The 27,951-nt window shown below is 33.7% G+C and overlaps 1 protein-coding gene across 6 annotated transcripts in view; it reads left to right on the top strand.

Annotated features, from left to right (window-relative positions):
- AMOTL1 (angiomotin like 1) overlaps window positions 1–27,951 on the top strand; it is a 241,743-nt gene that overhangs the window by 156,221 nt on the left and 57,571 nt on the right. For all 6 annotated transcript variants that reach the window (XM_074304486.1, XM_074304485.1, XM_074304490.1 and 3 more), the window contains 2 exons: window positions 7,010–7,154; window positions 8,325–8,414. In XM_074304486.1, coding sequence (XP_074160587.1) covers window positions 7,010–7,154; window positions 8,325–8,414 — 235 coding nt within the window. The remainder of the gene's footprint in view (window positions 1–7,009; window positions 7,155–8,324; window positions 8,415–27,951) is intronic.

The raw sequence follows: 27,951 nt of genomic DNA, 5'->3' as shown, positions 1-27,951 counted from the left end.
GTGTGAACAGTAAATGATTTTTCTTGCATAATTTCAAATTTCTTTCCAGAATCATGGGACTGGATCAGTGGCTATAATAATCTATTTTTCCATAGTGCCTCCAATACTGATTGTTGCTATAATTTATTATCTTTACCAATTGAATATGTATGAGGTAAAATATCAGAATTGTTTTAATTTGCCTTTCTCATATTGTTAGTTTTTGGGAAATTCTTTCATGGTTTTTGACAGTTTATGTTTCTTCTTTTCAGAACTTTCATTCATATCTGTTGGTTATTGTAGGATGGCTCTTGTTCTTATGTATTTATGTTAATTCCCTGTGGACCTTGTTTATAAGACTTCTATCAAAAAATTTTTTAAGACTTATATCAGAGATATTTGATGTGAAAATTTCCCTCCTTCCCCCAAGTCACCAGTTCTTTTTTTATTTTTACTATATTGTTTTCTGTGTGTATGTGTGAAAAAACCTTTTATAGTTATACTTTGAACTTTTAGGATGACCATTATTTCTTTTTAAAATTTTTGTTTTGAAGTCTTACAATAGACATAGTTATGAAAGATAACTTCTATTCTCCTCTAGTTTTTTTTAATGTTATGAATTTTTATGTTGAGGATACATAGACATTTGGAGTTTATTATTCCATATAATATAAAGGTCAAAACCAGGGATTTTAAAACTTTTTTTGCGTGTCATGGGATTCTGTTTGGTTAAGCTAATGAATCCCTTATCAAAATAAAGATTTTAAATGTATACAATAAAATAGAAAGAACTACAGAGAAAGCCAATTAACTGAAATATAGTTATCAAAATATTTTAAAAATAGATTTATAGATTGCAGGTTAGAAACCCTTGATCTCATTCTACTTTCTACCAAAGTGCTCTCTCTAGCATTCCTGGCAATTCTTATTGAAAAGGGTATTCTTCCCCCAGTTGTTTATAGTCTGTGATTTATTTGAACAATGCGCTACTGGGTTCGATTTCTTCCACATCTAGCCTAGTTGTTCCATAGATCTACATTTCTATTTAAAAAAAAAATAGTATCTGCAGTTACTCTCCCTCTATTCCAGCCCCTCCCCCAACCCAATTATTTCTCTTGATATTCTAGACTTTGTGATTTTACAGATGAATTTCATGATTATTTTCTATTTTTTCATAAAATAGATCTGTAGTTGAATTAACATATTAAAATTTGTATATCTCCAGTAGTGTTCTGCTTGTACCTTAACTGGCACCTTTTGTTTGCCTAATTTCTGATCCCTCTTTGAGTATTGCTGGGGCTATTTCTGTCTTTCTTTTTTTTTTTTATAAGTTTTTTTTTTGACAGTATATATGCATGTGTAATTTTTTTTATAACATTATCCCTTGTATTCATTTTTCCAAATTATCCCCTCCCTCCCTCTACTCCCTCCCCTTGATGACAGGCAATCCCATACATTTTACATGTGTTACAATATAACCTAGATACAATATATGTGTGTAAATACCATTTTCTTGTTGCACGTAAGTATTAGATTCCGAAGGTATAAGTAACCTGGGTAGATAGACAGTAGTGCTAACAATTTCCCAGTGTTCCTTCTCTGGGTGTAGTTGTTTCTGTCCATCATTGATCAACTGGAAGTGAGTTGGATCTTCTTTAAGTTGAAGATATCCACTTCCATCAGAATACATCGCTGGGGCTATTTCTTATTTTTCTTTGTATACCCTATGGGTCACACCTAGTATCATGCCTTGGATTTGCAGTTTTTGTTTTAATCTGACTCCCATATTTTGCAGGTAATATTTAAATGTAGAGCAGTGAAATTATTTGTCCATTGTCACACAGGTAGATAATTCCAGCCCCTGAATTCAAACTCTGGGTTTTCTGACTTTAAATTGAATGCTCTTATTAAACCAAATGTTGGTTGAATGAATGAGTGAACTAAAATTAATTAGGACCTTGTGGACAGAGCGAAGCTGACTGTATGTAGCTTAAAGCAAAGGTCACCTTCAAAAAAAAAGAAATTAGCATATAAATGATGGTGTATCTTAGAGCTACCTCTTTTGAAAACAAAATTGAAAGGAAGGATAACAATTTGTGGTTAAACTAGAAAATGGTTTCAGGACATGCTGCTACATAGCAAGCAGTCCACAATATAGAAAATAGGGCTGTCTGAAATGAAATATGCTCAGAATAGCTGACTGTGCTCTAGAGAGAGCTTTAGAAAAAATAACAGGATTCTTATGTTAGAACCCTGGTTTAATCCTTTCAAATTTTGACTTTTGGGGGTTCTTTTTGGAAATATGTTATTGTTTACAGGAATAGGTTTCTGTTACATCATTGTCATCATCCTGATGATGATGATACTACAAGATTTATTTGTGATGTGGAGCAAGAGACTTCATCTCTTTATGTCTCAAAAAAATTTTTTTTACTGATAAAATGGGATGAGAGAGAATAAAATATAACTTTTGACTCCAGAATTCCAGGATTCTGTATTTGCATGATCTTTCTTGTCTAAAGGAAAATTTGGGGCAGAAAAGCTCAAATACTTTGACCAGTTTGCCATTGATATACTCTACCCAGCCTTTTGAGGTGGATAGAAGACTAGATGACCTCAGGTAGTCCAAATGGAATAATTGAAAGACCAGAAATTTGGAAGTTGAGCCAGAAGCACCAGACTCCTAAAGGGTTATAATGAGGATCAAATGAAATAATATTTGTGTTCTGCTTAGCATAGTACCTTAGTAGATGCTATATAAATGTTAGCTATGGTGATAATGATGATGATGTAACATGATAATTCTTTGAAGTAACCAAAACCAAAATGTTTCCTGCTGCATGGCGTAATGGGCACAGAATTAGTATAATATGTTTACAAATGCTACCCTTTTCCCTTTATACTTATATGATCCTAGAGCATGTTATTTAATCAACTTTTGCTTAAAGTTCCTGTATCAAGAATTCCTCATGGTAATAAAAATCATAAATCCTTTTCTTAGACTAATCTGTCTCATAAAATTGATTAAAATAATTCTAGAATCTTTTATGTGATCATTTACATTTTATAGAAACAAGAGACCAACAGTTTGTATATCACATTATCACTCATTTCGGTATATGTTCTAGGATCATAGAATGTAGAACTTGAAAAAAGTCTCAGAAGATCATCTTGTCTGTGATAAATTAGATTTGTTGGAATCTGCTATAAAATCTAATAAAACTCCGTTATAATAAACACAATATGTTCTATAGATTCATGTAGTTTAGTGGTGAAATCATATTTTGAGAATCCTAGCTACTATAGAAAGTAAAATGTGATCTAACATTCTTGTCCTAATTACACAAATGTTCTTACCCGTAACACTTCCCTTTTACAGAGACTTAAAGGAAACAGAAAAACCATTAGAGGTTATCTCATCTGCAAAATGCTCATTCCTAATAACAGGGAAGTTTTTTTTTTTTTTTTTCTTTAACATACTTGGATAACTTAAAGAATGAAGTAAGAGAAGAAACAAGAAGGAATTATATCCAATTTTGAACCATATTGAATAACTTCTCTGAATGTTCTCTATCAGGAACAAATGATTTTGGATCCAAAATAGACATCAGAACTTTATATCAGACCTTATTATTAACTGCCTGGGTGATCCTGTAAAAATCATTTGACTTTTCAAATGCTCTAAGAAACTTTATGTGTTGCAGAGTACTGATCTATACAGGGTTTCCTCATCTGGGAGTTCCCTTTATTGTTGAAATCACAAATCATGAACTTCTCCCTATTCCTATATCAGAGAAACATGCTCAAAATTATTTTACTGATATGGATATGCGATAAAGAAAAAATTGGAGACCCCTAGTGAAGTTCGGAGTGTTGTTTAGATTCTTTTAAATCAGATCTGCTCAGATTAGCAATTTATTCTGTAGAAAGACTTTTGTAAAAAATTATAGAGTGCTTATATATATGAGAAGCTCTTATGTCAAACGTGTTCATCAATATAGTATGTCAATTTCATGATGGCATGATTGCCTGGGTTCTGGACAATGGACAATGCACTTGAGCTTTCTCAGTCACCAGTGGAGTGAAACAAGGCTATGTTCTTGCTCCCATGCTTTTTAACATGATGTTTTCAGGCATGTTGTCAAATGCCTTCAATAAGGACAAATACGGAATCAATGTCAGCTACCATATTGATGGTAAATTCTTCAACTTGAGAGGGCTACAAGACAAAAATAAAATGGAAGGAGTGTTGGTACATGGTTTTTTGTTTGCAAATGATTGTGTATTCAATTCAGAATCTGAAGCTGAGAAGCAATAAAGTTGGGTCAATCCTCTGCTGCTTCTGTTAATTTTAGACTAACAATTAACATTAAGAAAACACAGGTCCTCCATCAGCCAGCACCAAACCATCCATATGTGTAATCATCCATTTCAGCAAATGATGAAGTTTTTTTTAAATTACATTTTTTATTATAGCTCTTTATATACAAAACATATGCATGGGTAATTTTTCAACATTGACCCTTGCAAAAACTTCTGTTTCAACTTTTCCTCTCCTTCCCTCCACCTCCTTCCCTAGTTGGCAGGTAGTCTTTACATGTTAAATATGTTAAATACAATATATCTCTATATATTTGTATAGTTATCTTGCTGCAGAAGAAAAAAATGATGAAGTTTTGAATGCTGTATATAACTTCTTTTACTTTGGCAATATACTTTTCAAGGATGTCCACATTAATAATGAGATTGACATACACACTGCCAGAGCTAGTTCAGTGTTTGGGAAGCTCCAAAGGAAAGTGTAGGAGAGAAGAGGTATTATTGGACTGATTACCAAACTGAAAGTCTACAAAGCCATTGGGCTGACCTCATTGTTGTATGCCTTTGAAACCTGGACATATATCACTGCCATGCCAGGAAATAGAATTGTTTCCATTTGAATTGTCTTAGGAAGGTTCTGAAGATGACTTGACAGGAAAAGATACTAGGTACTGATGTCCTTTCTTTGAACTAAACTAGCAAGCATTCCAACTTTACTGTGGAGAGCAAACTCCGTTGGGCTGGCCATATTGTTTGAATGCCACATGTATACTTGCCAAAAAAAAAAAATGTTTTATGGAGAACGCACACAGAGTAAATGCTCACAAGGTAGTCAGAAAAAGTGATACACCACTCTTAAGGTCTCTGTTAAGAATTTTAGAATTGACTGTCTGACATGGGACACACTGGCACAGGACTGCCCAGCATGGCATGCTCTTATCAGAGAAGATGCTATGCTCTATGAGCAAAGTTTTTCAGAAGAAAAGGGAGATGCAAAAAGTTAGAGAGTCTACCCCAAATGTTCATAGGCACTATTTATGTCTGACTTGTGGCATAGCATTCTGAGCTCATATTAGTCTGATCATCCAATCAGAAACACTGTATCCCAACTCTAACATGATAATGCCATTTTGGTCCTTTTTGAGAATAAAGGACAACAACCAACTAACCAACCAAGAAGTCCTTATATATTAAGAATTTCCTAGGAAGGCAAAAAAGTGATACTTAAAAGCCAGCATAAATCAATCAATAAAGTTATATTAAATTGATGGCATTGCCTATTTTGATCAGATCACTAGATCAGTGTTTTAGAATTCTGTGACTATACAGTAAACTTGGGTTTCATCAAGATTTTTAACAAAATCTTGCATGGTATAATTAAAGATAAAGGAAAGAGGTAGACTGAATGATAAGACATTGGAATGGATCTTATCTGAATTAACAATAGTGAGTGAAGGGATTGATGGAAACTTGTATAGAGATTTCTAATAGATATCTAGAAATCTGTTACTAATGGCTCTAGCTATTCAACATTTTTATCAATAACTTAAATGAAGTAGTAGGAGACATCCCCTGTATTTAGGTCCTTTGCAAGTGGCTTAAGGATGGAACAGAGGAAAAAAACTAACACATTGAATATTTTTTTAAAAAATCAGAATCCAAAATGATATTGACAGATTAACACAACAAATTGTATCATAGATCATATTGAAACATAAAAAAGTTACTTGTAAAGTTCTAAATTGTAATTTAACAAAATTAGCTGCACAAGTGAAAGAATTAAGAAGACATGGTTAAATAACAGTTCATGTGAAAAAGACCTAGTGGGATTTAATGAACTTCAAACTCAATATGAGTCAATGGAGCAACAGATAGCTGTGCTAGTGGAAGAATTGTATCCAGGATAATGGAGGGGATAGTGTTGCTGTTCTTTTCTTCTGTCAGACTACGTATAGAATACTGTTTCCAGTCCTAGGTAACACATTTTAAAATAGAAATTGATAACCAACAGCATGTCCATGGGAGGGTGATGGTACAGAGACTTGAAACCATGTCATGGGGGACTCAATTTAAGGAAATGAGATTTTTTTTTTAATTTATAAAAGACTTAGGGTGGTTGGGGTTGTTAAATTGTTTTTAAATATTTGAAAAATTGTCATGTAGAAAAGGGATTCAACTTCTGCTTAGATAAAAACTGGGACCAATGTAGAGACATTATCTAGAGGAAGATAGCAGTTTTAAGGGCAGCAAAAACTCCTTAACAGGAAATTGTCCATCTTGGGCAAGAAGGAAATGGAGTGATAAGTACCTCATCACCTGAGTGTGTCAGACAGTAGTGGGATGGGCGCTCCTTGGGAACATCACAGATAGGATTCATGATTTAGATGAAATCAGACTAGGCAGCCTTAGTTTCCTTCTTTGAATTCTGATTCTACATATTGGCAGGAAATACAAGGAATCTTAGGTAGTGTCATTTCTAGAAATTTGAAGCTGGACTAATGGCCTTGAATAAAAATTTATTCCATTATTCTGATAGAACTTCTGAGTGTTTTTCAAGAGAGAGGAGGGGAGGAAGGTTGATTAAAAAATAAAAATCACATGGTTACCTGTTGTATGAGGAACATAATCTATAAGACCATCATCAAGTATTTATTTGAATATCAAAGATGCTTATAATGTCACTTAATATTGATTCTTTCTTATCTTTCAGTTTGAGATAGAAATTCAGAGGATTTCAGAAGCCTATGAGAGTTTAGTCAAGTCTACCACCAAGCGAGAGTCTCTGGATAAAGCCATGAAAAATAAACTGGAAGGAGAGATTAGAAGACTTCATGATTTCAACAGAGATCTACGAGGCATGTTTATTTCTATGTGTATTTTTCACTCCAAATTCTGGGTACTTTCTTATATTCCTTTCATATCAACATTCAGAGTTTTCTTTGTCATGGAACAGTGTTTCTCCTGTGCTAGATAAACTAGTAAAACTAAATTACATTTTTGATTGCTGAAGACAGAAATTATTCTGTCTACCTTGTAGGCTATCATGCTGCTTTAAGCATATGTCTCACCTATTAGACTGTGAATTTCTTGAGGACTGGGACTTTTTTGTTGCTTTTTGTATCCCTAGTACTTAGCATACTGCCTGATGAGTAGTAGGTGCTTAATCAATTTTTTTTTCACTGTTCAGAGATGGAAGATTATCTATTCTAAATATTTTAAATCCCTTTGAAGGGAGGAAGGAGGTGACCCTCTAAATTCCGTCTTGTCTTCCTATTATTAGCAAGTCTTTTTATAGTGCTTTCTACACATATTACAGGGTAGTAAAAGTCCTCAGTTATTATGTTCCAGGTTTTCTTTTATCATGAGTCATCTATGTATAAGACTCAGTGCCTCTGTCCATATTTTTTCAACTGAATTATTCAAAACAAATAAGATATTTGGCCCCAGTTATGCTGTTGAATTAATTTAAAGGTTGTCAAATGGCTCACTTAAGATCAGAAGTTTCTATGTCCTGTTCCTATGTTCCATTTTCAAGTTATTTTGATATTGCATATATCTCAACTAAAATATATATTTGGAGATATTGGGACCATTCCTGTTTGAAAGTCAGATCAGAGTTCTTTCTATGGCTTTGGATTTCAGAATGAGAAGGCCAAGCATTCTGGGAAGGTCCTCCTTTCTTGATATGCAGGAAAGGAATAAATATTCAAATATACCTTTCTCTGAAACTTTCCTGAAATTTGAATTCAGTTGATAGGGGCTAAAAGAATCACATTAATTTGGTAGAAGACACTAACTTGAGCCCTACTTCTAGAGGCTTTTCTATTTATGATTTGGAAACAGAAGTTTCATCCCTAAGGTCAGGAAGATAACATTTTCTTGACCTTCTGGTTCTCCCCATTTTTTAGCTCCTCTTTGACCATTGATTCATGCCCTCCTCTTGATACTCATCTCATTTTATTGGTAGGCTGATAATTTTATGTTAATATATACTTGTTTTTAAAGCATTATCTGTTTATGTGTAGACCGCCTGGAGACTGCCAACAGGCAACTAGCAAGCAGAGAATATGATGGGCATGAAGATAAAGCAACAGAAGGTCATTATGCTTCTCAAAGTAAGTATTCAGATTTATATTCAGATTTATTTGTTCTGAATTAAAAAAAAAAACAACAAAAACTTGGGCAGTGAAAGAGAGTCATGATAAGTTGGAGAGAAACTTTTCTGGTATTAGCATTTATATCAATTCAGCATGTAACCTGTTTGGAACACAGACCAAGTACTATATAAGCCTGCTAAATATGGAGCAGAGGGAAATATTACTACCATAAATTTAGTTTTAGGTCTAGCCTTTTCTCTATGATTTATAATTGTTCTCCCCAAAGGTGGGAAGTGGAGAAGAAACTTTACCACATTTTTTGATAACAGACATGTAAAACAACTCTTGATGCTTTACTCTTTTTTTTTTTTTTTTAACTACTTTTACTACTTTTTACTACTTTTGCTTTTTTTCCCAATTGGCCTGGAGTGGAAAGGGACCTGGAACCCATTGTTATTACTCTCTAGCACTCATTTCTCTTGGTTCTCATTCATTATCTTGGTTCTCATTGCTTCACTTTGTATCAATTCACATAAATCTTTCCCATACTTCATTGTAATTGTCATATTCTTCATTTCTTACAATGCATCAATATTCCATTATACTTATATACCACAATTTGTTTTGATGATTTCCCCTGGTATATGGACATTTCCTTTGTTTCTAGTTTTTGCCTTATAAAAGATGTTATTAAAATATTTTAGTATATATGAGGCTTTTCTATCTTTGACCTTTTTAGGATAGATATACCTTGAGCTAGGATCTTGGATAGGGATATTTTAATCACTTTCTTAACATAATTCAAACTTGTTTTTAAGAATGGTTAGAGTGATTCACAATATTATTAATGTGCTTGTCATTCTATAGCCCCTCTGATAATCACTTTTTACCATATTTTATCAACTTTACCAACCTCAAAATTGTTTTACTTTGTTACTAGTGAGTTGAAGTTTTTCACATGGTTGTTAATTCCTTGTAATTCTTTAGGGGATATTTTTCATACTTTTTCCTCTCTATCTAGGAAATGGCTGTTGGTTTTATATATTTATCTAGTTCTCTATATAATTTGGATATTAGACTCTTATTAGAGGTAATGAATGCAAAAAGTTCTCCCCAATAAAGTTTCCCTTTATCCTGAATTCATTGATTTTATTTATGCAAAAGCATTTGTTTCATTTAATCAAATTTATTTATCTATTCTGTCTTTTGATTACCTCTATTCATTGTTTGGTTACAAATTTTTCTTTTATAGAAAAGTATGTCTGAGTCTCAGGCTGATTAAAAAACCTTGTAAATAGCTAGTCTCAAAAGAGGTATTTGAACTGAGGTCTTCTTGGCTTTAAGTCTAACACTCTATCCACAGTCATACTGTCTTTTTTATTATAGCTTTTTATTTACAAGATATATGCATGGTTAATTTTTCACCACTGACAATTGCAAAATCTTTTGTTCCAATTTTCCCCCTCCTTTCTTCTACCCCCTCCCCCAGATGGCAGGTAGACCAATACATGTTAAATATGTTAAAGTTTATGTTAAATACAATGTCCATACAGTTGTTTTGCTGCACAAGAAGAATTGGACTTTGAAATAATGTACAATTAACCTGTAAAGGATATCAAAAATGCAGGCAGACAAAAATAGAGGGATTGGGAATGCTATGTAGTGGTTCACACTCGTTTCCCAGAGGTCTTTTGCTGGGTATAGCTGATTCTATTCATTACTGCACTATTGGAACTGATTTGGTTTCTGTCATTGTTAAAGAGAGCCATGTCCATCAGAATTGATCATCATATAATATTGTTGTTGAGGTATATAATGATCTCTTGGTCCTGCTCATTTCACTCAGCATCAGTTCATGTAAGTCTCTCCAGGCCTTTCTGAAATCATCCTGCTGGTCATTTCTTACAGAACATAATATTCCATAACATTCATATACCACAATTTATTCAGCCATTCTCTAATTGATGAGCCTGCCCTCAGTTTCCAGTTTCTTAGCCACTACAAAGAGGGCTGCCACAAACATTCTTGCACATACAGGTCCCTTTCCCTTCTTATGATCTCTTTGGGATATAAGCCCATGTTGCTGGATCAAAGAGTATGTACAGTTTGATAACTTTTTGAGCATAATTCCAAATTGCTAATAGCCTTTTAGTAGAATCTCTGGGATTCTCTAAGTATATCATCATATCATAAGCAAAGAGTGATAATTTGGTTTCCTCATTATCTACTGTAATTCCTTTAATCTCTTTCTCGACTCTTATTGCTGAAGCTAGCATTTCTAATACAATATTGAATAGTGATGGTGATAGTGGGCAACTTTGTTTCACTCCTGATCTTATTGGGAATGTTGCAGTTTATGCCCATTACATATGATGCTTACTGGTGGTTTTAAATAGATGCTACTGATTATTTTAAGGAAAAGTCTGCTTATTCCTATACTCTCAAGTGTTTTTAATAGGAATGGATGTTGGATTTTATAAAATACTTTTTCTGCATCTATTGAGATGATCATATGTTTTTTATTAATTTGGTTATTGATATGGTTAATTATACTAATAGTTTTCCTAATATTGAACCAGCCTTGCATTCCTGGTATAAATCTTACTTGGTCATGGTGTATTATCCTGGGGATGGTTTTTCTGTAGTCTTTTTGTCAATATTTTATTTAAGATTTTAGCATCAGTATTCATTAGGGAGATAGGTGTATAGTTTTCTTTTCTCTGTTTTCAACCTACCTGGTTTAGGTATCAGTACCATGTCTGTGTCATAAAAAGAATTTGATAGGACTCCTTCATTCCCTATTTTTTCAAATAGTTTATATAGTATTGGGGTTAATTGTTCTTTAAATGTTTGGTAGAATTCACATATAAATCCATCTGGTCCTGGGGATTTTTTTCTTAGGGAGCTAATTAATAGCTTGTTCTATTTCTTTTTCTAAAATGGGACTATTTAAACAATTTACTTCCTCCTTTGTTAATCTGGGAAGCCTATATTTTTGAAAATAGTAATCCATTTCACTTGGGTTATCAAATTTATTGGCATGAAGTTGGGGAAAGTAACTCCTTATTATTGCTCTAATTTCCTCTTCATTGGTGAAAAGTTCTCCCTTTTCATTTTTAAGACTAACAATTTGATTTTCCTCTTTCCTTTTTATAATCAGAACTGCCAAAGGTTTATCTATTTTATTGGTTTTTTCATAAAACCAATTATTAGTTTTATTTATTAATTCAATAGGTTATTTTTTATTTTTAATATTATTAATTTCTCCTTTTCATTTTAGGATTTCAAGTTTAGTATTTGATTGGAAGTTTTTACTTTGGTATTTTTCTAGCTTTTTAAGTTGTAAGCCCAATTCATTGATCTTTTCTTTCTCTATTTTATTCAAGTAAGCCTCTAAAGATAGAAAATTTTCCTTTATTACCGCTTTGGCTGTATCTCACAAATTTTGGTATGATTTCTCATCATTGTCATTTTCTTGCATGAAGTTATTAACTATGTCTATGATTTGCTGTTCCACCCAATCATTCTTTAGGATGAGATTATTTAATTTCCAATTACTTTTTGGTCTATTTACCCCTAGCTTTTTGTTGAATGTAGTTTTTATTGCATTGTGATCTGAAAAGAATGCATTTACTATTTCTGCCTTCCTGCATTTAATTTTGAGGTCTTTATGTCCTAATATATGGTCAATTTTTGTATAGGTTCCATGAATGCTGAGAAGAAAGTATGCTCCTTTCTATCTCCATTCAGTTTTCTCCAAAGATCTATCATACCTAATTTTTCTAATATTCTATTTACCTCTTTAATTTGTTTCTTATTTGTTTTGTGGTTTGATTTATCTAATTCTAAGAGAGCAGGGTTGAGATTTCCCACTATTATAGTTTTGCTGTCTATTTCTTCTTGCAACTCTCTTAACTTCTCCTTTAGGAAGTTAGATGCTATACCACTTGGTACATATATGTTTAGTATTTATATTGCTTTGTTGTCTATGCTACCCTTTAGCAAGATATAGTTTCCCTTTTTTATCTCTTTTAATTAGATCAATTTTTGCTTTTGCTTGATCTGAGATAAGGATGGCAACCGCTGCTTTTTTGACTTCAACTGAGCATAATAGATTCTGCTTCAGCCTTTTACCATTACTCTGTATGTATCTCCCTGCTTTAAATGTTTCTTGTAACTAACACATTGTAGGGTTCTGGCTTTTGATCCAGTCTGCTATCTGCCTCTGTTTTATAGGAGAGTTCATCCCATTCAGATTTACGGTTAAAATGACTAATTCTATATTTCCTGCCATCTCATCATCCCCAGATTATGCTTTTCTTTTTCTTACTCCCATTCCCTCTTCCCCAGTATTAAACTTATGGGCACCACTTGCCTCACACAGCTCTTCCTCTTTAGAATCCCTCCCACTCCCTTTGAATCCCTTCCTCTTTCTTGTACCTTTCCTTTATTACTCTTTCCCGTTTCCCTTTTCCTCTCCCACTTTTTAATGAGGTGAGAGAAGTTTCTCTGTAAACCGAATATGTCTATCATTTTCTCTTTGAGCCAAATATGATGAGAGTAAGATTCACACAGTGTTCCCTCCCCTTTCTAAATTCCCTCAGATAGGATAGTTTTCCTTAGTTTCTTCGTGGGATGTAGTTTCCCAGTTTTTATCTCCCCTTTTCCCTTTTTCTGATACTATGCCCTTTTCATTTCTACTTCCCTTTTTTATGTTATATCAGTAAAATCAAATAAGTTTTTATTTTAGGGTCTTTTTCAGAAGGTGTTCAATGAATTCTTTCAATGCCTATTTTACCTTCTGATTCTATTACATTGTCAAGCACTATTTTGAGGCTGAACTTGGTAATTAGTAGTGAGGGTATGAGAGGAGTTTAGAATGTCATGTTTGTTTTTTCCGCCATCTTGGCTCCACCTCCCATACTGTCTTTAAAAAAAAAAAAGTTTTTCTAGTCTTTCTCAACAAATAGGGAAATTTTTCCATTAAGTGATTTATAGGCACCTTTCCCTCAGATTGCTTTTATCTTGGCCCTTATAATGGTTTACTTAAAAAGAAAAAAAAAACTTGCTTTAATTAACAAGCCTTTATATTCTTCTCTCTCCCATTTCTGATTGGGAAAAAAAGAAGAAAAACAAAACTCATATAATAAATATGCATAGACAAACAAAACGAGTTCTCTTATTGGTCATATCCAAATAAGTATATCTTATTCTTCATTTTGAATACATTATCTCTTCAATAGAAGATGGGTGGCATATGCCATTGCCAGTCATATGGAATTGTGGCTGTTTATGGCCCTTATCAATGTTCTTAAGTCTTTCAAAATTGCTTCTCTTTATAATATTGTTGTCATTTTTTCAGTTGTTTTCCTCTTTCTGCTCATTTCACTCTGCTTCAATTCTTAGAGGTCTTGTCTGGTTTCCCTGAAACTGTTCCTTAAATAATGTCTTATGGCACAGTAATATCTCATTGCATTCATATGCCTTTATATGTTTGCTCATTTCCCAGATAATAGTGATAAAGTTCTCTGCCACTGTAAAAACAACTTCTGTAAATATTTTTCTACCATATAGAGAAATGATAAGGAGTATATTCCAGATGTGGGGGAGGGGAACAACCAGTGCAAAGGTTCAGAGATGTTAGCTGGAATATAATTTTTCATATCGACTTTTATGCTTTATGTAATCTCTTTAAGATATAGGCCTACTTATGGTATTGCTGGGTCATACGTATGCAAAGTTTACTGACTTTGAAGATCATGGTTCCAAATTGCTTTCTAGGATGATTGTACCAACTCACAACAGTAGTTCATAGTATGCTTTTTTTTTTTTTTCCTGAAGAAAGGTGATCAATAGTTTCAAAGTTTCAAAAGTTATCAAAGATAAGTGAGCATGTTTACACAAGGTAGGGGAATAGCCAATAACAAGAAAAAGATTGAAGATTTATGAAAGGGTGAAACTGATGAGGGGGAAATATGGTGGAGATGGAATAGAATCACTTGTGTATATGAGAGGGATTTGTTTTAATAAAGAGAAGTAGAGAATGAGAGTAAAGGAGGAGATGGGGACAGAAGGCATTTAGCTGATGTGAGATCAGAAGGGAAGAAGACCAAAGTCTTGTTGAATGGTCTCATTTTTCCCCCAATAAAATATGAGACAAGGATTTTAGCCATGAGATATTTGAGGATGGATGAAAAAGTTTTGAGGTATAAAAGGATTGCCTGACAACAGTAAAGATCTAGATGAATTTATAAAACATAAATCTGTAATGCACCCAGGCAGCACAGTTTTATGATTTTGCCCAACTTCATTCAGCAGCATTTATGTAAGAGCAAAGTCAATGGATGGTAGTAGTGATCTAAAGTGGAGACTCAGAGGAAAGATTGATGATATAATAAGGCAATAAGGGACTCAAGAGAAGAGGACATTATTGAACTGATTGGTTTACCAATGGGTCAAGAGAGGAAGAGAGGAAAGTTAGCCATGGAAAAAGGGCTAATTAGAGGTCTTGATGAGATGGAAAACAAGATTTAGAATTGCAAGGCAGACTAAGAGGTGGAATTGAATGTTAATTTGATGACTGTGAGATGGAAATCTTAGAGTTGTTTTCCTTTGCAATTCTCTGTTTATAAGTGATTTGGAACATTTTTTCACATGGTTATTAATAGCTTAGATTTTTCTTTTGAAAACTATCAATTAGGTAATGACTCATATTCTTATAAATCTGAGAAAAAATTTATATATATATAAAATTAAATTGCTATTCAAGAAACTGGCTACAAAGATTTTTTTTTCCCATTTAATTGATTTCCTTCTAATTTTAATCGATTGATTTTGTTCATACAAGAATTTCAACTTACGTAATCAAAATTATCCATTTTATTTTCTGGGATTCTCTTGATTCCTTGTTTGATTATGAGCCCTTGCTTTTTCTTCTTTGCTTCTCCAATTAGTTTATGAGACAAATTTTTATATATGTAAGTTATTTATTCATTTAGTGATTATCAGATTACATGATGAAATGTTGGTCTAAATTTGATTTTTTCCACACTACTTTCTAGTTTTCTCATCAATTTTTATGGAATCCTGAGTTCTTACCCCATTAGCTGGAATCATTGGATTTATTGAACACTGTGCTACTATGTTAATTAGCTAATCTAAATTGTGTATCTAATCTGTTCCACTGATAGATAGTTCTGAATCATTTAGGTGATTACTGCTTTCTAATATAGTTTGAGATATGATGTTGCTAGTAAAGATCTTATTTATTTTAGCCAGTACCAAATAGTTTTGGTGATTACTGCTTATATTATTATATAAGGGCTGGAAGTTCTGTTTTTTCTTTATTCCTACTTTTTTTTATATTTTCCCATGAGATTCTAGATCTTTTGTTTCTTCAACTGTATTTTTATTATTTTGCATAGCTATCTAAGGTAGTCTTTTGATAGTTTGATTGGCACAGCATTGGATTTGTAAATTAATTTAGGTAGTACAATTTACATTTTTTTGGCATGGCTCAACCATGATACTGATTATATTTTCAGTTATTAAATCATTCTTTATTTCTTTAAGGAGTGTTACATAATTTCATTTCTATACCTCTGAAATTTGGAAGATTGAAAGATTTTTTAAAAATTAATTTTGTAATTATAACTTTTTTTTTTGACAGTACATATGCATAAATAATTTTTCTTTTTTTTTTTTTTAAACATTATCCCTTGTACTCCCTTCTGTTCCGAATTTTTCCCCTCCTTCCCTCCACCCCCTCCCCTAGATGGCAGGCATTCCCATACATATTAAATATCTTATAGTATATCCTAGGTATAATATATATGTGCAGAACCGAATTTTGTTGTTGTTGTTACAAAGGAAGAATTAATTGTATTCGGAAGGTAAAAATAATCTGGGGAGAAAAACAAAACAAAACAAAAATGCTCACAGTTTACACTCATTTCCCAGTGTTCCTTTTCTGGGTGTAGCTGATTCTGTCCATCATTGATCAATTGGAATTGGATTAGCTCTTCTCTATGTTGAAGATATCCACTTCCATCAGCATACATCCTCATACAGTATCATTGTTGAAGTGTGTAATGATCTCCTGGTTCTGCTCATTTCACTCAGCATCAGTTGATGTAAGTCTCTCCAAGCCTCTTTGTATTCATCCTGTTGGTCATTTCTTACAGAACAATAATATTCCATAACATTCATATATCATAATTTACCCAACCATTCTCCAATTGGTGGACATCCATTAATTTTCCAGTTTCTACCCACTATGAAAAGGGCTGCCACAAACATTTTGGCACATACAGATCCCTTTCCCTTCTTTAGTATTTCCTTGGGATGTAAGCCCAATAACAGCAATGCTGGGTCAAAGGGAATGCACAGTTTGATAACTTTTTGGGCATAATTCCAAATTGCTCTCCAGAATGGTTGGATTCTTTCACAACTCCACCAACAATGCATCAGTGTCCCAGTTTTCCCACAGCCCCTCCAACATTCATCGCTATTTGTTCCTGTCATCTTAGCCAATCTGACAGGTGTGTAGTGGTATCTCAGAGTTGTCTTAATTTGCATTTCTCTGATCAGTAGAGATTTGAAACACTCTTTCATATGAGTGGAAATAGTTTTAATTTCATCATCTGAAAATTGTCTGTTCATATCCTTTGACCATTTATCAATTAGAGAATGGCTTGATGTCTTATAAATTAAAGTCAATTCTCTGTATATTTTGGAGATGAGGCCTTTATCAGAACCTTTAACTGTAAAAATGTTTTCCCAATTTGTTACTTCCCTTCTAATCTTGTTTGCATTAGTTTTGTTAGCACAAAAGCTTTTTAATTTGATGTAATCAAAATTTTCTATTTTGTGATCAATAATGATCTCTAGTTCTCCTTTGGAAACAAATTCCTTCCTCCTCCACAAGTCTGAGAGTTAAACTATCCTATGTTCCTCTAATTTATTTATGATCTCGTTCTTTATGCCTATCTTGGACCCATTTTGATCTAGTATGTGGTGTTAAATGTGGGTCGATTGAAAGATTTTTTAAAAAAGCATTTTGGAGTTATTTTGGTTGGAAGTTGCCTTCTTTTATGTTAATGTCTCATTTAGTTTCTTTATCGGTTCTCTGAGGTATTCTCAGTAAGTTATCATGAAGCATAATAGGGGGATAGTTTTGACTCTTCTTGGCCTAGTTTTATGCCCCTAATTTATTTTTTTTCACTTATTGCTAACTCCAGATTTTTCAGGTTTTCTAAAACTATGTTAAATAATGAGAGAAAAAAGTCTTTCTTGCTTTACCCTTAACTTGATTGGGAAAGTTCCTAATGTTCCTCCATTTCAAAAAATGGTAGCTTTGGGTTTTAAAGATATATTTTATATCATATTAAAAATGTTCCTCTATGTCTGAGCTTTTAATATAAATAAAGCCATTAAATTTTTTGGGGAAAATCATTCATATAGCCCATAATGAGATTTAAAGACTTATCTATCTATAACTTGCCATTAATTAATATCGTCAATTGTTCACTGCTCCAGAATATCAGCCTGGTCGATTTATTCTTACAAATTCATTAAGTTAAATTCCCATTTATTACAGAATATAAGTCCTTTCTTTAAGTGAGGTTCATGTTTAGCATTTTAACATGTTATTTGTAAATTATAATGTGTATAGGTAGAAGAATTGTAGTAGCCTATTAGATAGAGCTCACACTTTTTGGGTTTTTGCCTTGAACCATTCATTTCAGGGCAGAATGGAAAAAGTCTATCAGAATGAGTTTCAACTCCCAAACTTTTGGCAAGAACTTCCTAAACTAGCTCACCACAACTGAGCAACAGTGCCTGGTGTTTTGTGAGCATGGAAACTTTTTTGACACCTCTTAAACTTTCTGGCTTGAAGGCATGGCACAAATAAGATGGGAAAGGGGGCCTCTCTAGCTGAGAGAAGATTTGTAGCAGCAAAAATGTGGCTCTGCTTTATCTCAAAGGCAGAATCACTCCCTTAACATAAGAGAGCTTAGAAATCTATTCAGCTGCATTTCAAATGTTTTTCATCTGTGATATATGTGATAGGAGAGAAATTGAATCCATTCACTCTGCTTGAAGCAAGTAGGTTAACTGATGTGGGGCTAATTTTCTCACTTAATCTTCATGCTGTATATTTTATGCTTTCTAGAGGGCTTCCCAGTCACTGACATCACTTTCCCCAATAGTACTACTAAGAGATGTAGAGATACAATTACTCCCATTTAACCAATAAGGAAACTGAGGATCCCTGCCAAAGGCTATTCCCTCAAGTATTTGTGCTGTCTATATTCACAAGATGCATAGCACTCCATTGACACTTCCTGAGATATAATAGAAAGCCAATCTCAATTTTCTCCAAGATGCCTTATATTTTCTTTGAATTTATTCTGCATGTACTTGTATATATCCTTTTTGTCTCTCTGCCTTATAAGTTCCTTGTGAGTAGGGATTATTTCATTCTTTATATTCTGTCCTCAGTCCCTAAACTCCTAGAACAATGCTAGGCATATATAGGTGATGTTAAATTAATGGTTGCTGTTTGATGACTGATTGATAGATAAATTCTTTTGACTTTGTCAAGAATTTTAAATCTAATAGTTAATGATGAAATGAAATGAAGATCAGGAATGAAATGCATGGTATATGAATTTTGAGATCAGTTTTGAGATGTCTTGAATGAGATTCATATAGATAGTCCTTTAAAAAATATTGGTCCTTAAATCTAAAGCAAAACAAAACTAAAATATTTGCCAATCTTTTAGCCAAATGCTTCCTTTTTGCCCAGCTACTCCTCATTTTGTTCAATATTTTCTACATTCTCTGGATCATCAGGTTAGATCATGTCCACAGTCATGAACCACACATTTCTTTGGCTTTTTAACAAAATGGAAAAACAAAGGAGGGACAGATCTTCTAGAATTTCACATAAGGCAGCTGTGCATAGCTGATCTAAATCATTATGCTTCTTTTTTTTTCATCTGTACAATGGAAGTAATTATATATATCCTCCTGACTGTAGAGGGAGAAATACAAAAGAAATTGTGGATGTGTTTTATGAAGTTAAAACTATGACATAGAGCATCAGTGTTGTGAGAGAGGCAGTATGGGGGTGATGGGGTGAATGCTAGACATGGAATCTGAAGAAACCTGGGATTGATATTTCTCCCCACACTTAATAGCATTTATTTTTTCCCAACTACATGTAGAGATCGTTTTTAAAATTCACTTTTATAAGATTTTGAATTCCAGATTTTTTCTCTTTAATGACTTTATATAGATTATACATTATAATCATATTAAACATATTTCCGTATTAGTCATGTTGTGAAAGAAGAATCAGAATAAAAAGGAAAAACCATGAGAAAGAAAAAAAAAAGTAGAAACAATATGCTTCAATATGCATTGAGACTCCATAGTACTTTCTTTGTATGTGGATGACATTTTCCATCATGAGTCTTTTATAACTATCATTGATCATTGTATTGCTGAGAAGAACTAATTCTATCATGGCATCATATAATATTGCTTTTACTGTGTCAGTGTTGTGTAGCTTCTGCTCACTTCACTCAGTATCAGTTCATATAAGTCATTCCAGGCTCTTCTCAAATCTTGCCTGCTCACCATTTCTTAGAGCACAGTAGTATTCTGTTACATTCATATACCATAACTCATTCAGCCATTTCCCAGTTGATGGGCATTCCCTCCAATTCCAATTTTCTGCCACCACAAAAAGACCCGCCATAAATATTTTTGTATATGTGAATACTTTCTTCTTTTTTATGATCTATTTGAGATACAGATAGTAATATTGTTGGATCAAAGGTTATGCAGAATTTTATAACCCTTTGGGCATAGTTCCAAATTGCTCTCCAGAATGGTTGAATTGGTTCACAACTCCACCAACAATACATTTGTAGTTCCAGCTTTCTGGGATTAATATTTTCTGACTTAGGTCCAGAGGCAAATCACACTTGAGTTTCTCATTTTTAAAGTAAAGGAATAACAATACCTAAAGAGTATCTAGGTAGCACAAGGCATAGAGTGCCAGGCTTGACATCAGGAAGATTTCTTTCTCCTGAGTTCAAATTCAACCTTATGTGTGTACTAGCCGTGTGACCCTGGGCAAGTCACCTAACCCTGTTTGCTTCAGTTTCCTCATTTGTAAAATGAGCTGGAAAAGGAAATGGCAAATTTCTCTAATATTCTTAAAATTCTCTAAAATTTCTAACAACATGGAAGCCACTGTCCAGATTCTTTGAGCTGAAAGAGAGAAAATGTTTTTGCCCAGATAGAGAAGGTCTATGCAAAGAGCAACAACAACAACAACAAAAAAAAAAAAACAACGATGAAAAGAAAATCCCAAATGAGGTCACAACGGGTCAGACACAACTGAAAAATAACTCAATGACAATAAATACATTTAATAGCTTATCTTGCAAGAGTGATTGTAAGGCTCAAACGAGATAAAGTTTTTACAAACAATACTTGGCAAGGCATACAGCAGTATATGTCATAGGTGGTTATTGTCGCACTAGCTAGAATTTCTATACTCCCTGTGCCAGTTATCATGCTAAATGTGTTACAAGCATTATCTTATTTGGACCTCACAACAACCCTGAGAAGTAGATGCTCTAATTATTCCCATTTTACAGTTGAGAAAGCTGAGGCAGACAGAGGCAAACAGACTTGCTCAGGATCACACACTTAGTAAATGTATAAGGCCAGATTTGAACTTGGGACTTTCTGATTCCAGGTTTCACTGCTTTATCCACCTAAATGCATCTTTAGCAGTTACAAAGAGAAGCCAGTGAGCACCTTTTTTGAGTGCTGACCTTCATTTTTGTTAGCAAAGAAGGGCATGTGCTCATTCCTGCCTTTATGGCCATTCAGTGGTTGGTTAGATCCAGGAGAGGAAAGAACAGGCTGACCCCAAGCCTGTTTTGGATATAGTTAATAAATGGGTAAGAAGGTCCTGTTTATAATTTGGTGATCCTGAATTTGCAAAATGCATATGAGAAAATAGAGGCCCAGAAAGTGACTTGTGATTTGTACAATTATATAATGTTAGTAACAAAATCTCAACAAAAATAATGTTAACATATTTATGTGAATCTTACCAAAGCATTTTGCTCACAAAAATGAAGAGGTGGTAATATAAAATATTCTATCAAGTTCACTGATGAGGAAATTGAGTTTCTAAAAGTCCAATGCTTGACTGCCATCACAGATAGTAAATGTTGGAAGAGAGACTCAGACCCACCTCATCTCTCCATATTTAATTTTTTTTTCTTTCTTTCTTCCTTCTTTCACTATATTTTTTTATTTATTAAATCACTCACTCATCTATTTATTTGATTATTTATCTTTTATATCACAGTTTCTTGTTGCTACTTGTTATGTCCTTTCCGATTTCTAGAAGTAATGTTTTATAGGAGTAAACATTGGTCACATAAAAGATCGTCCTTTTCAGATGAGTCTTTTGAAACTTGACCTTTGGCTTTGAAGGATGTAATGTTTGGGCTAGCTTTCTGGAAGTCCTTTGGATGGGCCTTGGTCTCAGCAGGATAGACACCATGAGAATGGTCAATAAGAGTCTAGATTCTTTATTCTGGCCTAGTCTTGCAGAAGGCATGAGAGCCACCACGAGGCTTGTCAAAGATAGTTTTATCTTTCAGTCCTTCTTAGCCCATATATTATATACCTTGTTGTAATTACATCATTACAGCATACTGATTACGTGTGAACTAGAGAACTATTACATCACCATACTAAGTACTAAGTATATATGTGAACTGGAGAACCCTTATCTCATCAGTTCCACTGAGTTAACATCTTGTTTCAAGTATACTTCTCCAGAGTTCTGGCCCTCTACAAAAGAAGGCAAAAGCAAAGTTTCCTCATGGTATCATATATGACAGAATCACAGACTGTCAGAAATAGAAGGGACCTCAGAACACATCTCAACCAGCCTGTCTCTGGGCAACTCCCTGCTCTGACATGTACAAGTGATCACCCAGGATTTCTTGCAGTCACTCTGCTTCTATCTTTACTCTTTTACTTTGTTATAATTCTTGATGATTAAGACATTTTTCTAACTAAGCATATTCCTTTGCAACCACAACTCTTTCTTTATTACATGAAGAGAGTTATGTGCTTCTTCTGTTATGTGCCTATAATTCTACTCTCTGGGGCCAACAGAGCAAGCCCAAACCCTTATCTACATGACTGTCTTTAAAATGCTTTAAGTGCTTTGTCATGAATTCCTCTAAGCCTACAAATTTTTATTTCCTTTAATCAGTCATTGTATGGCACTTTCACAGTTCTTTTCTAGATCTTCTTTGATTATCAATGGCATTTCTAAAATATGGCACACAGACCTGTCATCTGTCCAAGGCAGAATATCTTGTCATTATTATCTCTTCATTGGGGGAATAAGATCAAATTGTACAGTCATTGGCAATTACTTTAGGTGGTGAGGAAATGAAGTCTGGTTGGGAAATGTAAAAGTATCATTTTCACTATATCTTTAGGTCTAAATAGGTAACTACTATCCAAGCTTTCTTTTAGGATTGGTAAAGTAGAAGGTCTTTATAAATTCTACTGAAAAACCGTTTATTTCGTAGTAAGTAAATAGCTAAAGTCCTTTTCACCTTTCTGTTTGGGGTCCAGATACAATGGTAGTGATGTCCTGATTTTTTGAGTCAAGTAAGTGTTCAACTTGATGCCTGAAGGTCATCCAGATCAGGATTCCTTTCAGGTTGAAAAGTATTAAATGAATTGAGTTCAGTACTGTTCTCCCCTTGGAATTACTGTGTTTAATATAATATATTCATAAGTTTTAAGAAATATTATTTAGTTCACTACTTAGAGTTTTCTGAATGTAAAGATTTTTTTTTTCTTCTTATAATTTTTTCTTCAACATCCACTTTGTCCTTCTGTATTATTGCAGTGACCTTTTTGGAGAAGACTGAGAATAATGTTTTCAACTTTTTTTTTTTTTTTTTTTTTAAGTAAAGGATAAAAATGACAGAATTGTCATCAGCTTGTCCTTACATAAAAATTCTCCAATCAGCCCCTGGAAAAATTGTCTCTTTGCCCTTTTACATAAATACTTCATTGATTGCTTGATTAACATACATCAAAACTATACCTACCAGGTTTGAAAGAGACCTATTTCTTTATCATTTTTCTTTTCTTTTTCTTTCTTTCTTTTTGGGGAATCTGGAACTGTGACTTTATTGATGTTAAGGGAAGTTCTGGTCAGGAAATCTCCCAACTAAAGTAACTTAACAGTTGATCTGCAAGTTGTAGTCTTAGAGAGGTATCTCTCTAAAAACATTTTTGTGTGTTTTATACACATATAAAAAGATATTTGTATAATACACATATATTTATATAATATATATACCACACACACATACATAACCGTGTTTATGTGTATATATATCTTACCTATCTCTCTGTCTATATCTATCTATCTGTCAATCTATCTATTTGAACCCAGCTCTTACTGACTTCAAAACTGACTATCTTAGCATAACTCACCGTTTTCCTTTATGTTAGTGTTTCTTATGATTTATTAATAAATCATCACTTATAAATTTTACATATGTCTGAAAAAAGAGAACCGTAAGTCATGTATTCTAAGGGATTAAACTTAGCTGATTATTTTTTTCTGAGAAAAATAACAGGACAAAGTTCTCCAACAAATTTTTTATGATTTTGGAGGCCAGGCATTTGAAAACTAGAGTGTTATACACAAAGTAACTACTGTAAATAAAAAGGGGTGAAATTTCACTTTATTGGGGTTTTAAACTGACTTCCCAGTGAACTGTTAGGATCTAGTAAAAACTTCATTAGTCCTGGCATGTTTGCATTCCTTCTTGTCAATTAAGAAGAGGCAAGAGGTCCAAAGTTGCCACCCTTTCAATTCCTTTGACACTCTTGGTTTGGAGCTTCCAAACAAACTAAGACCTGTTTAAGTTAGTCTCTGGTGGGCAAAGGGTAATGTTTCTCTTTCTAAGAAAAAAGGGTTTAGGCAAAAGAGAAAAAGAAAAATGAAGAAACAAACAAAAAAAGACCCCAAAGGCTTCTTGGATGTTCAGTGATTCTTACAAAACAACATTTTGATGAGTTATGGGTAAATGAGTCAGAGACATATGGACTTAATTTCTCCTAAAAATCCACATGGGTTTAAAAACTTAAGAGGAAAAAATGATCTGGGCCAGATTTATGTAGGGTCTGGTTTAAATCCAGGAATTTGAAAAAAAAATATTGATGTGTTTCACTATCACTATACCTTGTTCCCTTCCCATCTCCCCATCTCCTCACCCCCAGCAAAGGGCCTTATGATACCCCTAAGTCCTCGAGAAGTCTGAACAATTCTAAAATAATATAATAAAAAGCTCTTCTGAGTTTCTTATTTCTGGCAGGGCCAAAAGGGAAGCATATCAGAAATGACAGAGACATCAACACTAATGTCCTGACTCAGCGAGAATATGAGGAGATCAAGGAAGATTGTGCTAATGGCTCATTGGATTTCATTACATCAAGTTTTGTTGGCTTCCATCTATCTTCATTGCAAAGGAAAGAGCAGATGATATCCCTGGATGTGGAGTGTTACTTATCTTTATCTCCCAATCAGATTCTTTTTTTATGTCTGACATTTTATGAAGAATAAAACTGAAAATGTGTTTCACTGAGCCTAGCATCACTCAGATTTTCTCTTTTCTTCAATATATTGACTCCAAACCTGATTAGGAGATGCCCTAGGCCGTTTTTAGTTTATTAGTTAGTCAATATGCAGTTTTTCACCACAATCTCTTAATATGTATCTGACACTAAGTAAAATCTGAAAGTATGAAAAAGGGAAAAATCTGACCTCAAATAGGTTTTATTCTAATCGGGAGAAATAACTTGCAAACAACTGGGTACATAAAAGAGATGGGGTTCAATTCTAAACAATAATCCTCAAATAAGAAATAGTTTTAATTCCTTTCATTTTAAAAGTAACTATGCACATGAATTCTTTGAGACTGGAAAACTGAGTAAACATTTAAGTAGAGTGTTAGCTTCTAGTAAAGGTGTGATTCTTTCCATATTCTAACATATTCATTTACACTGTAATTATTGGATTGCTACATTGTAAATGAAGGGGCCACTAGGCTTTCCACTCATTAGGAAAGCTGAATGGGAGATTCTTGTTTGGATATGAATTCTATATTTACCTGTTAAGGTCTTTTCTGTCTCCAAGATTCAGTAATCTCAAGATTTGTTTTTCAACCTGATATGGATTGTCTGCCTAGGCAATGTAATAGAGGCAAGCAAAGATTGTCACTTGGACTCAATGTTTATGATGCTGAGGTGAAAGAACAAAGTTCAACCAGAGGAAATGTTATTTCACTGATTGTGTGTTGGAAGCCCATTCTTAATGTACTAAAAAAATATGAGCTGTTATTATTCTATTTTCCCCTAAGATTGTTCTTTCACCTTGACCATATAAGTTCAGGTCCAGAACAAGAGGTCATGGGTCAGCGAGGAAATTGGGGGGCTGGATGTTTTAATTTTCCACCACTAACTTGCTCAATAACCAAAACATCCATTTTCTTTTCAGCAATTTTAGAATCAATCTACTGGCCTTACTTCATAGGGCTATGAGAAATAGTAATAAATTTTACATTTTACAATTTGAAGGATAAAGTTCAGGCCTGTAATTTCATTGGCATAGAAAACCAATCAGTAATTTCATCTCTCCATTAACTCACTAGGCATCAGAACTACTTCACCCATCAACTTCTGAGGGGCAGTAACTTTTTTTTTTCTCTTGGTCTGGGTCTATGATGTCATAGATATGTAGATTACCAGGTGAAGAAATTACCTGTATTAATGCAGATCAGCAGGTGGCCTTCAATTCATAGAACATCTAGGTTTAACCTAGTAATGGACCTTAAGAAATTGTCTTGTCTAATCCCTTCATTTTACAAATGAGGAAAAGGAGGCAGAGATAGGCTAAGTCACTTGCCTGGGGTTACAGAATTTATAAGTACCTGAGGCTGGATTTTCCTGACTCCAACTGTAGTACTCTATGCACTATATCACCTAAATGCTTATAGTCTTAAAGAATTGGCTAAGGCAATGAGGAAATAAGTGATTTGTCCAAGATCACACAGCAAATATGAGAGAGATGGAATTTGAATCTATGTCTTCTTGAGTTATAATAATAATAATGATGATGATAACTTCCAGGCTTATAATAATAATAATAATAATGATAGCTAGCCTTTACATGGGGCTTATAATGTGTTCAATACTTTACAAATATTATCTTATTTGATAGTCAGGGAAACTAGGTAGCTCATTGGATAGAGTGTTAGGTCTGGAGTTGGTGTCCTGTATTCAAATGTAGCTTCAGATACTTACTAGCTATGTGATGCTGGACAAGTCACTTAACCTTGTTTGCCTCAGTTTCCTCATCTGTAAAAGAGCCCGATAAGGAAATGGCAAACTAGTCCAATATTTTTGCAAAGGAAACTTCAAGTGAGATCATAAAGTGTTGGACATAATTGAAAATGACTTAACAACAATTATAGCTCTGTGAGATAAGTGCTATTACTGTACCCACTGAAGTAATTTGAGGTAAATAAGCTAAGTGACTCACTAAGGATCACAAAGCTAGTTAAGTTTATGAAGTCAGTTTTGAACTTGGGTCTTTCTGATTCCAATCCTAGCACTTTATCTACTATTCTATCTAGCCATTCCCTCTATACTCTATAACATGCTACTCTTTTTTGTTTGTTTGTTTATCCTTATAGAATCATAGGTTTATTTTTGGGGGGCATATGCAACTGAAAATCTATAATGTACAACTTGCTGTTCCTTTTCAATATATTATAAACTTATCATGTACATTTCTTTTTTCTTTTTTTCCCTTTTTTCTTTCCCCCATTAGACTCTACTCACACACATCTATATATGTAAAATTATTTTATACACATTTTTATTAGTTCTTTCTATGGATGCAGATAGCAACTTTCTTCATATTTCCTTTTTACACATAAAGAAGTTGAGACTCAGGGAGTTCAATAACCTACTCACTTAATTAGTATCCAAAGTGGGATTTGAATCCAAATCTCCTCAATTTAAGGTCAGAGCTTTTCCCTTGTTCCACATTATTTTTATAATGCTTCCATGGACCCTTGTCATTTCATATTCCCTCCCAACCCATCCTCTGTGTCTATTTTAATTCTCTTTTTCCATCAACCAGGAAGAAATGGCCTGAGTCCCACCAAATGCCAGAAAGAAATGCAGACCTCTGCTGAATTAGTAGTGCAAAGCCTGTCACTTCTTATGCCCACTTGATCATCCTTGACAGGCAGCATGGAGAAACCCGAAACCTTCATGACAACCAGAAGAGCCAGCAGATTGCAGGGCCTCTGTTTATACACATTCATATCTTTTATCCAAGTGCAAAATTCCAGTGACTCCAAGTAGATGGTGCCTTTCCATGCTTAAAGATACAGGCTTGATGGAG

This window comes from Sminthopsis crassicaudata, chromosome 3 (assembly GCF_048593235.1).
Source record: "Sminthopsis crassicaudata isolate SCR6 chromosome 3, ASM4859323v1, whole genome shotgun sequence".
In the NCBI taxonomy this organism is placed as follows: domain Eukaryota; kingdom Metazoa; phylum Chordata; class Mammalia; order Dasyuromorphia; family Dasyuridae; genus Sminthopsis; species Sminthopsis crassicaudata.
Note: the sequence above shows the minus strand (reverse complement) of the source record. Positions and strands in the feature narration are given on the sequence as shown.